This window comes from Pithys albifrons, chromosome 3 (assembly GCF_047495875.1).
Source record: "Pithys albifrons albifrons isolate INPA30051 chromosome 3, PitAlb_v1, whole genome shotgun sequence".
NCBI lineage: Eukaryota > Metazoa > Chordata > Aves > Passeriformes > Thamnophilidae > Pithys > Pithys albifrons.
In genome coordinates, this window is record NC_092460.1 from 49,254,655 (window position 1) to 49,268,562 (window position 13,908).

The 13,908-nt window shown below is 49.3% G+C and overlaps 1 protein-coding gene across 3 annotated transcripts; it reads right to left on the reverse strand.

The window, feature by feature from the left end:
* Positions 1–3,138: 3,138 nt before the first annotated feature.
* SOX10 (SRY-box transcription factor 10) lies at positions 3,139–13,636 on the reverse strand. Of its 3 annotated transcripts, XM_071549862.1 has the most exons (5): positions 13,499–13,636; positions 13,118–13,189; positions 11,815–12,266; positions 5,963–6,228; positions 3,139–5,579 (listed from the first exon to the last, which is right to left on the reverse strand). In XM_071549862.1, exons 3-5 carry the CDS (start codon positions 12,222–12,224, stop codon positions 4,864–4,866), a joined length of 1,392 nt encoding a protein of 463 aa, XP_071405963.1. In that variant the 5' UTR covers positions 12,225–12,266; positions 13,118–13,189; positions 13,499–13,636; the 3' UTR covers positions 3,139–4,863. The 3 variants fall into 3 exon arrangements, with proteins under 3 accessions (XP_071405963.1, XP_071405961.1, XP_071405962.1); XM_071549860.1 differs by lacking the exon at positions 13,118–13,189; XM_071549861.1 differs by lacking the exon at positions 13,499–13,636 and having other exon boundaries at positions 13,118–13,282.
* Positions 13,637–13,908: the final 272 nt, after the last annotated feature.

Here is a 13,908-nt window from a genome sequence, read left to right on the forward strand (position 1 = left end):
GTTAAGTGTGTTTGGAGTTTTTTGCCCCTCCCACTTCCTCTCATCTCAGTCCTACCTGCCCAAGAGATGACTTTCTTACATCTCTTTGCCACCTTGGTTATTATTTTTATTCTCTGTGTCATGGACTCCATTAGTAAGATTAGAGAGCCAAGTGCAATGCTTTTTTTCTTTTTTGAAGGCCTTAGTTTTTAGCTAAGCTAAAGTCTGCAATAACTACTTCCTCTTCCAACACTGCTCCTCCCTGATTATAGGGCTGATATGCCGTTAAACTCCTACTGTACAGAAATGATCTTGCAGGTACTCTGGCTTCAGAAAGACTCCAGCCTTCCACCCTTCTTCCTTCTTAAAATGGGAGTGCTGAGACATCTCTGTTGCTTCTCCCTAGACAGTTGGGCCTTTGTGCCCTCAGCAGGTTGCTGTGGAAACCCCCAATTTCCTCTTTGGCCAGTGCTGACTGTGGGGCTTCTCAGGAGTATCGTAGAGCAGCTCTCATCAAATCACCTATTGTTTCCCTGCTCCCTCTGCTTATCAGAAGTGGGGATCCCCTTTCAGTGGCACTGCCCCAGCCGGAAGCACAGTCGCCACACACAGCCCCTCCAACTCGGCAGTTGGAAGTTGTTGTTTCGCTTGCTCCTTGTGCAGCCATTCTCTGACATGTGGTGGAACTGATGGTCCTGCAGGTGTGGGTGCCCTCCAGCCATCTCACTTGTACATACCCTGGTGGTTATAGTGGTGGCACAACAGTAATTAAATCCTGCAGTTCTCTTAATCTGTACTGTGATGAAAGATCAGTCATTTGTCCCCTTCAGGTACCTGCACTCTCACCTCTGATGTGCAGAGAGGTAACACACTTGAGTCAAGAGTTGGGTGGATGCCTTACAGTCTTCAAGGGCTTTCAGCCAGCTGCTACCACATTTTCATTTCTTGCTCTGTGTGCTTCAAGAGGTTTTTCTATATGAGGAAGATCTGAGCTCTTGGGCAGAACACACCACATCATTCCCAATTATCTTACTAAAAAGTTCTCTCAGAGTTTTCAGGTTTTGTTTTTAAAGAGAAGAAGGGGGAAGGTTCATCTCACCTATGGTTTCTGCCTTATATTTTTCTTTACACTGGTACAAAAGGAGCATTTCCAGCTAGTTTGTGTTAAAGCTTGTGCCTATATGTAGAGTTCATTCTCCATGCTGTATGTGTGATCAGAGCCTGCACATGAGCATCAATGTTCCAAAGGGAGTTATACCCACCTGCCTGGGAACTCAGCTCATATAACCAACCACGAATGTCATTCTCTTACTGCTACCTGTAAAAGCACCAGTCTCTCCTTCCTTTGTTGATGTGCACAGGAGGGGCTGAGGCTGGTTTTGGAGGCAATAATGCAAGAACTGAATGGGTCCCTGGGCAAAATGACAGGTCAAAGGGGATGTGGAAATGCTTGCAGGTGTGGGAAGGGAGTTGAATGTGAGGAACAAAAATGCTTCCTGGTCCAGGCCATCCTTACCAAGAAAAGGTTAATTTGCAGCACTGTGGCCTTCAGCCTTCTCCCCCCACCCTCCATGGAATCCTTTAATCACATTGGTGCGGTGAAATTTCAGCCCTGAAATGGTGCCTTTGTGCAATCATTTTGGCGTCTGCCATGGAGCGCAGGGTCGTTTTCTTGTCCTTTTTTTATTTTTTTTTAAATGGCTTCTTTGTTCCCTACCCGACTCCCCTTCCCAGCCTTGCATCTGTATCAGATACGATTAAAGGGATAGGGAAGGATGCCGGGCCAGCTCCTGCTAGGCTGCAAGAGGAGTGGTTAACCCCTCTGTTACCAGTGGTATTTTCAGTCCTGTCTTAGTTGTGAGGACCCTCTTATATGAGAGGAAGCATCTCCTTCCACTGGAGAACAGTTGAGGCAGAGCCCACTTGTTTCCTTAATTTGCTTTATGAGGAGCTGGAGAAGGGTACTTAATTGTGGTTAAGAACTTTGTTTTCCCATGCTCCTGTTGACCTGTGCTGTGTCACTTGTCTCCCACACCCCTCTGATCAGCTCTTATACCCCTAACTCCACCATGGCTTTCCTTCTTCCTTATGCACACTCCTGACCTGTTCAGCAGTGCAGTAGTTCCCTTCTGAGCTCTTCCCCCAGCCTATAATTTGGGATTGAGATTTCTCCTCTCCATGAATGGTCATTCCTATTTTTCATGGAACTCTTTAGCTGGCAGCACTGTTACTAGATCCATTAAGCCATTTTACTGTGTATGCACTTGACACTACACAGAACTTCATCCAAATAGTGCTGCACTTTTTAAAAAGCTTCAAATGTGTTCTACGGTTCCTCAATACCCTGTTTACTCACCCATAAAGTGTTTATTGAACTCAAACTCACTGTATTCGCTCACATGCATCAGCATTGAAACCCTATGAAATCAACCTGTGATTGCAGTCTCTGTGTTGATTGTGCCCCTACCTTCCTACTGTTGGCCTTGAGGGATGTTCTTAAGCAGAGTGATACACATTTTCTTTCCAAACAAAAGTTCAGATACCCACTCCAGGACTGACTATACCCAGAATGTCTCTTCAACAAGAAGGTGTATACATCTAATCTGGAATGTACTCTGTGTGTGTGTGTGTTTGTATTTAGGTTCTTGCTTGTAGAAGGCAAGTGGCTGGGCGGTTGAGTTACTACAGAGAAGCTAATGGTTTCTTCTAAAATACAGAAGTTTCTGTATGTGGGGAAGTTTTTTTCAAAATATGTCACCTGCTACCTGGTGATGAGGAACTAAGATGAGAAACCCCACACTTCTATCCTAGAGAGCATTAACAATCACATTAAGAAATTTTTGCTTGAAGCATGTGCAAAATGGTGCTCGTAATTGCATGTGCTGAATCTCAGCTGAAGAACAGAAATCAGTATTAGTGTCTTTCTTATGTAATAAATGATTGGAGTTGGGGTGTGAGCAGAAGATGAGCTTCACTTCCATGGAGGAGTCTGGTCAGTCAATCAGAGTTCTGCCCATGTCCTTTGCCTGAGAGGCAGATGAAGGGTGTGCACGGGATCCTTGTGGTGGTGGTGTGACCCATCATATGCTTACTGGGAGAAAAAACAGAGACTTGCAGGGAAGAGATCGAAAAAACTCAGACGTGAAAATGAAACTTTTAAGTTTATTATTCCATATGTTTAATGCAGCGTTAATGGTGCTAGGACAGCATAGAGACTGAGGAAGGGGAGGTGAGGGAGGAAGGTGGTACTTGCATAAATAAGGGGACAGAGCTGGAAGAGGTTACATGCGTACAAGGAGCAAACATTCTACATGGTATTTTCAGACACCACCAGGATAAGTCATCCGTAGCTAAGGGAGGCAGGAGGGGCATCTGACATAGGTATCAGCAGAGGGATACAGCAGCGCCGATCACAGTCCACATTGGGTTAAAGTCTCTTTCTAGGCTGGAAAATGCACTGGAAGGTCCCACAACATGTCTCTGTGATCAATTGGCAGGAGTCATCTTTTCCTGCAGCAGTTTTTGTGCCAGTTCATTCACCGACACAACAAACCACCCCAGTTCTGGAGGTGACAAAGAAGAAGCAAGCAGACTGTCCTCAGGTGTTTGGCTGAAAAGGAGATTAGTCTGACTGGGAGAGCTGGTCACTTCCAGTTTGAAAACCAAAAGGAAAATAGATTCCTTTGCACCTAAATACGCTTCTTTTCTTTACATCCGTCCATGATTGGGTCTGTATCTACCTTTTTTAAAGCCACAGGAGCATCTTTCCATCCTCAGCATAGATGGGAGCAACGTGTTGACTGACTGGGAGACATGATGAACAAACAAGTGGATGCACAGCCCATCAGCCTAGATTTGGAGTGGAGGTTCAAAGAGTATTGGAATCAACTTGGGGTGTTGGCAAGTGCCTATTCATTTCAGGCCATCAGACATGGAAGAGCAAGGAGCAAGTTTGCTAAGAGGTTGGTTGAGATTCTGAAGAAATTAGAAAAGACTGAGAGGCCAGAAATGGCTGACATAAATGAATGATATAGAGTAATTTTAAGAAAGGAGAATTAATCCACAGCACAGTAATGATTCACTGATCCTTTCCCACCTCTCCTCCACCTCCATACATGAACACACATTGCACACAGGCTGTGATATGAGTAACATTAAGATGGATGATGCTGTTCCCAAATCCCATGCACTGTTCAGGCAAGCCTTAAAATTTCCATGCTGGAAAGAGTGTGAGATTAAACAGAGACAGGATGGAGAGAGGAGGTGGGGAGAAAAGCTAGGGTGCAGCTGTGGAAATCAGCAGGGAAGCAGGTGTAGGTTGGTCTTCCAAGGGGTTCAAGATTCATGCATGTGTGAATCTTAGGCAAGAGTGCTGCACAATGCTGATTACAAGGAAGACAGCCATGCCATCCTCCCTACTGCTCCTCCTACACATCCACCAAGGCTGAGCAACCACCTTCACCTGCAGTAGGTGACAAAGTGTTGTCCATTGTGGCCTGTTGGAAACTCTTGCTAACTCCCTGGAGCAGTTTGGGAAGAGGAAGGAAAGGACAGTGTCTCTTATCGTACAGTCCAGGGTATGCACAACAAAACCCATCAGAGACCAGTCACTCCATGTCTAGAATCCTCCTCATCTAGAAGGCAAATTAGGTGTTGCAAGTCAATCGCGTGGCCTGCATGAAATTGGTAAAGGGCGAAAGGACCATAAACCTTCCTCTAGGCAGGTGTGCCGGTGATAGCTGGGGTCAAGAAAGGCACTTCTGTATACTCAGTGGGTTGTGGTGACTGAATGGCACTGAGTGACCTTGGAGTTCGGAGGCTCTTCTGCCTGTGCTGATTCTTCGGAGCCTTTCCATTGCTGCTTTGGTCACCATTCCCCATTCCCTATGGTCTGGAGAGAGTCGTGTACACGGGCTGTTCCCAATGTGTGGGGCTATGGGATTGTGGCACGGAGGGTGCAGGATCAGAGATGGCAGTGTAAAGTGGACGTTGGGAAGGTCCCATATAGGAGAAGGCAGAGTAGAGGCCAGAGGCTTGGGTGGAATGGCTGTAATAGGGTCCCGAGGGCTGGTGGTCCGCGTAGTCAAACTGTGGCCTGGAGATGGAAGGGAAGGCCGAACCGTAGTGGGGCAGACTCAGGGATGTGTAAGCTATCTGGGAGGTGGAGGGTTGGTCAGTGTAATGACCTCCGGGGGTAGACCCCTCTGTTTTCACCTGGGCCTTGGAGTCCACCACTGATGAGGTGGCAGTGGACAAGGAGACTCCATGCTGCTTCGAGATCCAGGCAGAGTGTCCACTGGCTGCAGCCAGGGCGCTCCCAAGGCCGTAGCCAGCAGCCGCCGCTGCTGCATAGCCCCCAACATGGCCTGGGTGGCCAGCGTGTCCATTGGGCGGCAGGTATTGGTCGAATTCATTGACATCAAAGGTCTCCATGTTGGACATCACTTCATGGCTGATCTCCCCAATGTCCACATTGCCAAAGTCAATGTGTGGCTTTCCCCCTTCCCCCAGGGAACGCCCTTCTCGTTTGGAATCAGCTTTGCCTGCTTGCAGCTCCGTCTTCGGAGTGGTAGGTGGTGTGGGGGGCCCATGGCTCTGACCTGCAATGTGAAGAAGATTTTCAGGAGGAAAGAGAGAGAAGAGGTGAGTTACCACTTTATGCATTGCTCTATACACAGCTCTGTTATTCCCAGCATTCCAGGAGCTGTCTGGTTGGAGACTTCAGTGGAGGGAGAAAGAAATAACCAAAACCTAACCTTTTTATGTCATCTTGTGGAAAAAAGGGAGAGTGCAACAACACCTTGCCTGACCAGAGGAAGGCAAATGCACACAAAAGTCAGGCATGCCCCTGTACTGCTGACGTAGCAGAGTTTGTTGGGTCATGAGCAAAGTGTGAGCCCCATTGCCAAGGCTTTCACCATGTCTTTTTTGAACATCTGAGTTGGCTGTAGCCTGTCAATAGATTCAGAGACCTGGGACTCACCTGAGGAGTGTTCTGGATGACCGTCGGACATGGGCGACCCTTCTCCAGGATGCCTGTGATCCAGGTGGGCATTCTTGTAGTGGGCCTGGATGGCAGCAGCCCCGCCAGCCTCCCCCTCCACCTGGCCTTCACCCTCACCCTGTGTGGCCTTGCCATTTTTCCGCCGGCGGGGCTGGTACTTGTAATCAGGATGGTCCTTCTTGTGCTGCATCCTCAGCCGCTCTGCCTCTTCAATAAAGGGCCGCTTGTCGCTTTCGTTCAACAGCCTGCAGAGACCAAGGTGGTAAAGAAGTGAAGAGGGGAAGGAGTGGGGCAGATATGTCAGAAAAAAACATCGTATACACAGCATCATGGGACACAGCATGTAAATCCAAACACCAGGGTGTTGCCCCATTGAAGGTACTTCCCAGAACAACAGTTCTAATGGAGTGTTTCGGCAGAGACAGTGATCTTTTTCTCCTACTCTTGTTCGCTAAGCATTGGGTCCCCCTTCCCCACCTGTGTGATGCTTCTCACCTCAGTAAGTTCAACAACCTCTCTCATACTGCCAAAAATTAAAGTGCATCTTTTCATAGTTGTGTAAAATAAGGTTGGACATGCAGCTTTCAAAAACTTTGTCCATATTAAGGGCAGTTGGAATCATCCTTTGGACAAAGGCAGTGTGGCACACACTAGCCGTAGTACTGCCTTCCTCATGTCTCTTGCTCTTCCCCAGACTATTTGTTTCAGGTTAATCTCCCACTCTTCCATAGGCTCTGTTCCAAGTTTGAGGCTCTACTGAGCAGAAATGGCAGGAATTGGTGTTGGCTCCACAGTACCCATATTGTTGCAAGGAGCTTGCTAGGCCTTTAATCATCTTGCAATATACTAGAAGGGACTTTAAGAAAATTTGGAAGGGGCAGAGCAGTGTATTCTGCTATTCCTGGAGCTCCTGCTCATCTCAGATGTAGATAATGCAAAAGACTGGAGCACAAAGGACCTTCCTTTCTTGAATTTGGCCAAGCAGTTGTAAAAAATTCAGCTGCTATGTTGCTAGCCTTATGGAAATAGATGAGCTTTGGTCTCTGGATGAAAAGCACTGCAGAAATGTAAGCTCCTTCTCTGTATTCCTACCAGATCATGGGCTGCTCTACTTAAGATAGGCTGTCCAAAGAAGTGATGAAATACACAGGAAGGATGGCTCAGAGCACTTGAAGGTGAGATCAAACTGAGCAGTCTCAGCTGGAAGCACCTCAGCTTCATTGTATGATTTTCCTCCTCAAATATTCTTGTGAGTTAAGGTATTCTGCTTCCCGAACCAAAAGTCAGTGTTCTCAGAAGGGCCCAGTCTTCCTGTGACTGGGAACTCTCAACAGCTGTTAAGGAATGGCAGGGTTCACAAACAGCAAACAAATTCCACTTCTGTCCATGCCTTTTTCTCCCCAGGAAAAGAACTACATGCGGATGGGACTGTGCCAGCACCTTAGCACCCCTGTAGCTTATAGTACTAACCATGACCAATTCTGTAAAGCTGTAGTCTCTGGGGAAGACACGAAGGTCTGAAAAACTGAGGATGAAGAGGAGGCATGGATATTTACACAGGTAAATCTGGTGGGAAATCAAAGGGATCACCAGCAAGTAATGGACTGGTTCCTAAGCACCCCTTCTGCTCCTTGTGCATCCCCTCAGCTGGCAGCCAGAAGGTGTGTGGCATGGGTTCAAGCCCATCATCGTGCTGACCTGGGTTCACTCCAGGAAGCCTAAGCAGGTCACAGCCACACACCACATTCCTCCACTGCCTTAATCCCGGAGATTAAAGCAACTGACCCACCATGAATCCAACACCAGCTTTCCTGTCTCCCTCCTGCCACCATATACCACACTCACACATCCCAGAGGGCTCTAATCCCTCAGCCTGTGCTGCTCCAGGCAGGCCTCCAAGTGCCAACCCTTGTAGGCATTGTGGACTGGGAGCAACCTTGCCTTGAAAAAACCTTCATCCTTGCAGAACATGGCATGTGGAGAATAAAGGCAAAACCTGCAAAGCTCAGCCTCTGAGATCCATCTTGTGGATGGCGTGAATCAGAGCTGCTGAAGGCTATGCAGGAGTCCGATTGCTGCCCTCTGAGCTATGCTTGAGTGCCTCATCTCCTCTCCCTCTGACAGAAGCCCACAGGCAGTGCCACCAGCAGGACAGAGGCAAGTCCACTCCCTGCATCTTTGCCTTCTCATCTCCAAGGCTGCTTGCTCCCTCCTCCCTCCCATTGGGATCAGAACTCAAATCGGCTTTAGCAAAGTGAAACTGGTGCAAGCAGGCAAAGGCAGGAGATTTGGGGGGATTTGGATTTCACTTGCTTCCTGCCCTCCCCCTCCTGCCCCCACACTCCCCAGGCCATAATGCAAAGGAATCTCGCATGGGCAGAGAAGTTATGGATCACAGAGCAAAGCTCTTCATGGGGCTTATCCAAGCCCGACACCAACTGCTCACCCCCAAGCCGAGGAGAGAGGCGCAAGCATCCAGCACCATGCCGTGGGAGGAGAAAGAAAGGATAAAATCTTTCTGCTCACCTCTTTCAACCTCCCCTTCTCCCACCTGGCATTGTATGCTCTGCGTGCCAGGTGCCTTGGCTCAGCCAAAGGCCTGACCCTGTGCTGGGACTCAGCTACCAATAACTCAGTGGGGTGATGGGGTTGGGCACTGGGACTGATGCAAGGCAAGGGCTGGCTGGAGGGAGAAAGCAGCTGGGCAGGCTCTCTCCTACATGTCTGTGGCCCTTGATTTTGTGTGCATGAATCAATTCCCTGGGTGTTGTTACCCTCATGCAAAGATCCCTCCATCGGGGCCTCTTGCTCCTCCTTACCAAGCCTTCCTCCCATTCTTCCCTTGCCTCTCTTGTTTTGAGCCCTAGAGGTGGTGCTGGCTGGCAGTTTGGCTAAGTGTCGTGCCGACATTTTCAGCAGCCAGCCTCCATTTCAGAGCTGCTCCCCATAACACACTGGGAAAGGAAAGCATCCTAGGAGAGATTTCACGACTGTCAAGAACAGAAACATTCCCTTTGGTTTTAGTACATCCTGTTTGATGCCTGCACCCGTCACACACCCTAAGTGGGTACAGACTTGGGAAAGTGAATGGAGCCATAAGCCCCTTGGCACCATGTTTAGGGTCAAGTGGGTAGTATGGCCATCAGGGCATACCCTGCAGCCCTTTCCAATGAGGGCTGGGGCCTGCAGAGGACATGGTGGTGGCACTGAGCCAGAGCAAACTCTGAGCCTAAAAAAAAAAGCCAGGTCATTGCATCCTGTTTTGCAGAGGGGCATGTGGGGTAGCACTGGGATTACCACTCCATCTGCTACCTGCCTTTCAAGATTTCCCATCCTCTGCCATCCCCACCTGGCAACATGCTTTGTTTAATGGTGGTCTGCAGCCAGTCTTTGTGTTCACCAGCATTTGCCTCTCTGCCTAACATGCTGTTTATAAGGTCAGAGGAGCCCACATGGAAAGAGAAGTCATCCACATTTTCCAAGTGTCAAGCCATGGTAGTAGGGTTTGGGTGGCCACCTTGTAGGTGTGGGCCAAGGCCCTTTGCAGGAACCCTCAGTAAAAATTTAAGACTAAGCCATCCATAAAAAATCCTGGCTGCTTGGAGTTATATTGATGTGTAGGAGCTATACCTGGGGGACAGTGTAGACAAGGGCAGTGAGAACCTCAGCTGAGGAAGACCCAACCATACCATGGATGGAAGGCAAGAATTCAGGCTACTATTCTTGTAACCTTTGGTCTACCTCCCCTAGAGTTTTGTGGCTGATATTTCCCCCCAGCCTCACAGAAAGACACACGTATATGGTCCTACCAAGATCAGACACTGATTTTAGCCAGAGTGCAGCTTACTTGGCTCCACAGTCTCTGTAGGGGCTGGCATGGCTTAGAGAACCTCAGCCTGCACTACAGACACTCGGAGAAGAGACAATCAATCAAAGCACCCAGCTGGCAAACCCAGCAGCACACAAGTACCCCAAGCCTGACCCCAGAGGTTTCTCCTGGCTGTACAGTGCCCTGAGAAACCTCTGGGGTCTTGACCATTGTTCAGCGGCAGTGTCCTGCTGTTCTGAGTCCCATACGGCCAGCAGCGGGAGCCATGCCCTTGGAGTAGGGCGGTAGTTGGGTGCATGAATGTCTGGAGACTGTGTCTCCCTGCGCTGTGAATATGATACCTATGGAGTGGTACTGCTGTGATACATTTTCAAGGAAAGTGCAGTGTCTGGAAAGAGGCTGTTGCTCTAAACTCTGGCAATATTTGGCAGTAAAGGAATGATACCTAGAAATCAACATTTTGGGAACAAAAAAGGTTGGTCCACCCCTCCTACACACACACTCCTTCCAGCATAGCTTCACAGTCCAGAGGCTGGCAGCAGAGTCCCAGGTGAGAGCAAGTGCCATGATAAAGGGAAAGGAAGGCAGAGGGCATCAAAGCAGGAAGGAGCATCAGATTAGACATCGACAACCAACCTGCCTTTGACTTCCCAAAGTGATCCCTTTTGGGGGTTACACTAGACACTGAGGAGTAGCAGTAAACGGGCTGACATAGCAGAGGGAGAATCGAATGCCCATAGGGTTGGTTCCTTGCAAGCAAGAAGGTTTGAAGCCAGGAATTAATAGACATCACCATCAGCTGCTATGCAAGAGCGTGTTTCCTTTCTGCTTGGAAGAATGTCTCTTGGCCCGCCCAAGGCTGAGGGCTTCCTCTATGAAATACCATCAGGGTGAAAGCGAGAATGAGAGGGCCGTTTACGTGAGCCTTAGTTTGCGTTGGTTGGTGCGAGGCAGTGGACTGTGCTGGGCACTTGTGGCAGAAAGTGTTTGTAACAGGTAGATGGAGTTATTGACAGAGAGCATCAGATGGGATAGAAGTGGCACGGCCGTCCTGGCGCATTTGGCTTAGGCACAGTGGCTCTCTGCATGCACATGGGCTGGATACAATCAATCAGGGCAGCCCATCGGTCTGCTGGAGGAAGGAGGGGAAGGTACATAAAGGACCCAGGATCCACACAAAGATTAAATGAAAATGGGCACAAAACTGCTGGGGCCAGAAGGACAACCATGTATGTGCTGGTGAGGAGGGAGGGCATCTCTCTGGGTGCAAAGGGAGATGGAGCTTGTTTGAGTCAGCATATTCTAAGATAGCCTGCTGAAGCTGGGACTGTTGTAGGTCTCTTCCTTTCTGCTAAGCCTCATCATCCCCTTCCTAGCCAGGTCTCTCCCTGTCCATCCTGCTGAACCTGCATGGTCTGCAAAAACTAGGACCATCATGGGAATGACAGATGTGGGGCTCTGACTACCTTGCTCTTTTCTCCTGACTTTGTCCTAATCTGTAGCTTGGTTTCCCTCTTGCTTTGTGGCACTGCTCAGAAAAGAAACTCTGCTAGCACAGGGACCTGAGTTGAAACAGGCTTGAGGCAGACACCAGTGACTTGGGTCTTAAGCTCAGCCCATTTCCTCATAGTGCACAAGTTGGCCCAACAGGGAGGGTGAGCCAAGAAAACAAGATCTCCAGGCAGTCAGGCAGGGGAAGACCAGAACAAGAGTGTCCTGGTTTGGAACAACAGGGAAACTTACTGGGAAACCCATGGAAAGGGCTGCTCCCCAGAACAGAGGAGTTTTACTGAGGACACCTTCACTACATCCGACCAGCACTCTTTTTCCAGTCAATGTCTGTGCCTCCTGTGAGGGAGCTCCCCGTAGAAAAGGAAAGTTCCCTCAAGTGAAACCCCTTCCATCCCGCATAGCCTCCATCCTTCCACACAACCGCACAGTCCTCTACAGGACACCTCCAGACCTCAGCCTTCACACCCCCCACTCTGCCACCCGCTCTTACCTCCAGAGCTTCCCCAAGGTCTTACTGAGCTCAGCATTGTGGAGATGTGGGTACTGGTCAGCCAACTTCCTCCGGGCAGCCTGTGCCCAGACCATGAAGGCGTTCATGGGCCGCTTGACATGGGGTTTGCTCTTGTTACTTCCATTGACCCGGACAGGCATGGGTACCAGGGTCCAGTCATAGCCACTCAGCACCTGGCTGACTGCCTCACGGATGCACACCGGGAACTTGTCGTCATCTGCCTCTGAGTCTTGCTGTTCCTTCTTGACCTTTCCCATCTCCCCGTTTCCAGAGCCAGTGAGATGTGGGGAGCTTTCCGACACCATAGAGGGTCCTGGTGAGAGGCAGTGGTGGTCTTCAGAGCCCACTGGGCTCATCTCCACCTCTGAAAGGTCTTGGTCATCAGCCATCGTTGCTCTCGAGCCTCTTCCTTCTCACTGTCCTTCTTCTCACTGGAGAGGGGAGGAAGGAAGACAAAAACAAAAGAAAGAAAGAAAGAGGGGGGAAAAGAGAAAAGAAGTCGCAACCACCAAATCTGAAAGGGACTCCAAAGTCTCTGAAGAGCTGACCACGAGACAAGGGCTGCTCAATAAAAGCACAAGCAAAGGAATTGCCGTGCACACCACAAAACCCGTGATCAGTGTGGGTGGGGATGGGTCAGGGGCCCTGATTAATTGGGATATTGCTCCCTATCTCTGCAATTGTGTGGAATGACATATGCGGAAGGGCCTGCATCAAGAGAGATAAGGAAGACTGGGGACCTGAAAGGAGAGAGACACGGACCATTCTGCCCAGGCACAGCACCCCCCAGGGGAGTGGGTTGTGGGGGACAGCCACAAAACTTTTGTGGGGAAGTGTCCCTTTTTTTCAAAGATGTGCAGTGAAATTCCTTGGGGGAAGCAAGGGAGGAGAAACACCAGCTCCATATCAATAAGCCAGAAGGGACCTACATCCCAGCTACCAGGGAAGCTGAGCGGGTGGCACCACCATGCAGGGAACCAGCCCAGGCCCCACATTCACACTCAGAGACCCTTATCCCAACTGTGGGAAAGTGCATCTCTGGGAACTCATCCCTCATCCTCCTCTTGCAGCTGATAAACCAAACGCTTAAAATATATCTAAAGTGCATCCACACACACACTCCTGTCTATGTGTATGTATGCATATACATACTCACATCATGCATATATCTATATATATACAGATTCAGACACAAGCACAACCAAGTTTAACTTTGAGACAAGCCAAAGCTTTGGGTTGCCTGCCCCACACACTCTGCCTCTCTCCTTCTGTCTGCAGTCACCTCTAAAAGTCCCTGCTGCCATGCAGCAATTCCCCCCTTGGAGAAAGAAACACTCTAAGAATAAAAGCCTCACTATCCTCCCCATTCAGGAATTAAAAAAAAAAAAAGAAAGAAAGAGAGAGAGAGAGAGAGAGAGAGAGAGAGAAAGAAAAAAGAAAAAGAAGAAAGAAATAGAAAAGAAAGAAAAAAAACGTGATAGAAAAGCATGCCTCTGACTTAACTGGAAAAAAACAGTGCAGAGCAAGGGTTGAGATCCCTCTAGTTTTGGAGGGCAACACAGACTCTTGTTGGGGAAACAAAAAAAGTTAAAAAAAAGTACGGGGAAAAAAGGCTGAACAAGTATGTGCCCGTGTGCGAGCGAGCTCAGGTAGGAAAACTTACATTGCTGTCTGGTGTGCTGTGCAAATCCTGCGAGGACTGTGATTTGTATCCCAATAGTCCCCCTGTTCTCCCTCCCAGCCCCAGCAGCGTCGGGGCGCACAGGACAGGGAGGCTCTCAAGCGAGTGCCATTCCTGGAGGGAGGCTTGGTTTTTACTAATACCCCAGCTGGATGTCTCTAGCTGGCTTTGCTGCTTAGCACCGGGGGAGGGAAGGGCGGAAGGTGGAGCCAAGCACTCCTCAGAGCCAGAATATGGTCAGTCAGGGACGGCGGGGAGGGGATGCAAGCAGCCCCCCACCCCACCTCAGCCAACACCATGTTCACTGCTTTCCGTGGTGCCAGCTTCTTCAGGAAAACTGCTGGCACTGGGCTGCTTTCAGCAGTGTGGCCACCCCAGAGATGGTGCTGGAA

What these genes read in the sequence shown, in the direction of transcription:
- SOX10 (XM_071549860.1), bottom strand. Translation starts at nt 12,224, where the DNA reads ATGGCTGATGACCAAGACCTTTCAGAGGTGGAGATGAGCCCAGTGGGC. An exon ending in ACCTTGGGGAAGCTCTGGAG is followed by an intron (nt 6,229 to 11,814) that starts GTAAGAGCGGGT and finishes TGGTCTCTGCAG; the next exon opens with GCTGTTGAACGAAAGCGACA. An exon ending in TCATCCAGAACACTCCTCAG is followed by an intron (nt 5,580 to 5,962) that starts GTGAGTCCCAGG and finishes TTCACATTGCAG; the next exon opens with GTCAGAGCCATGGGCCCCCC.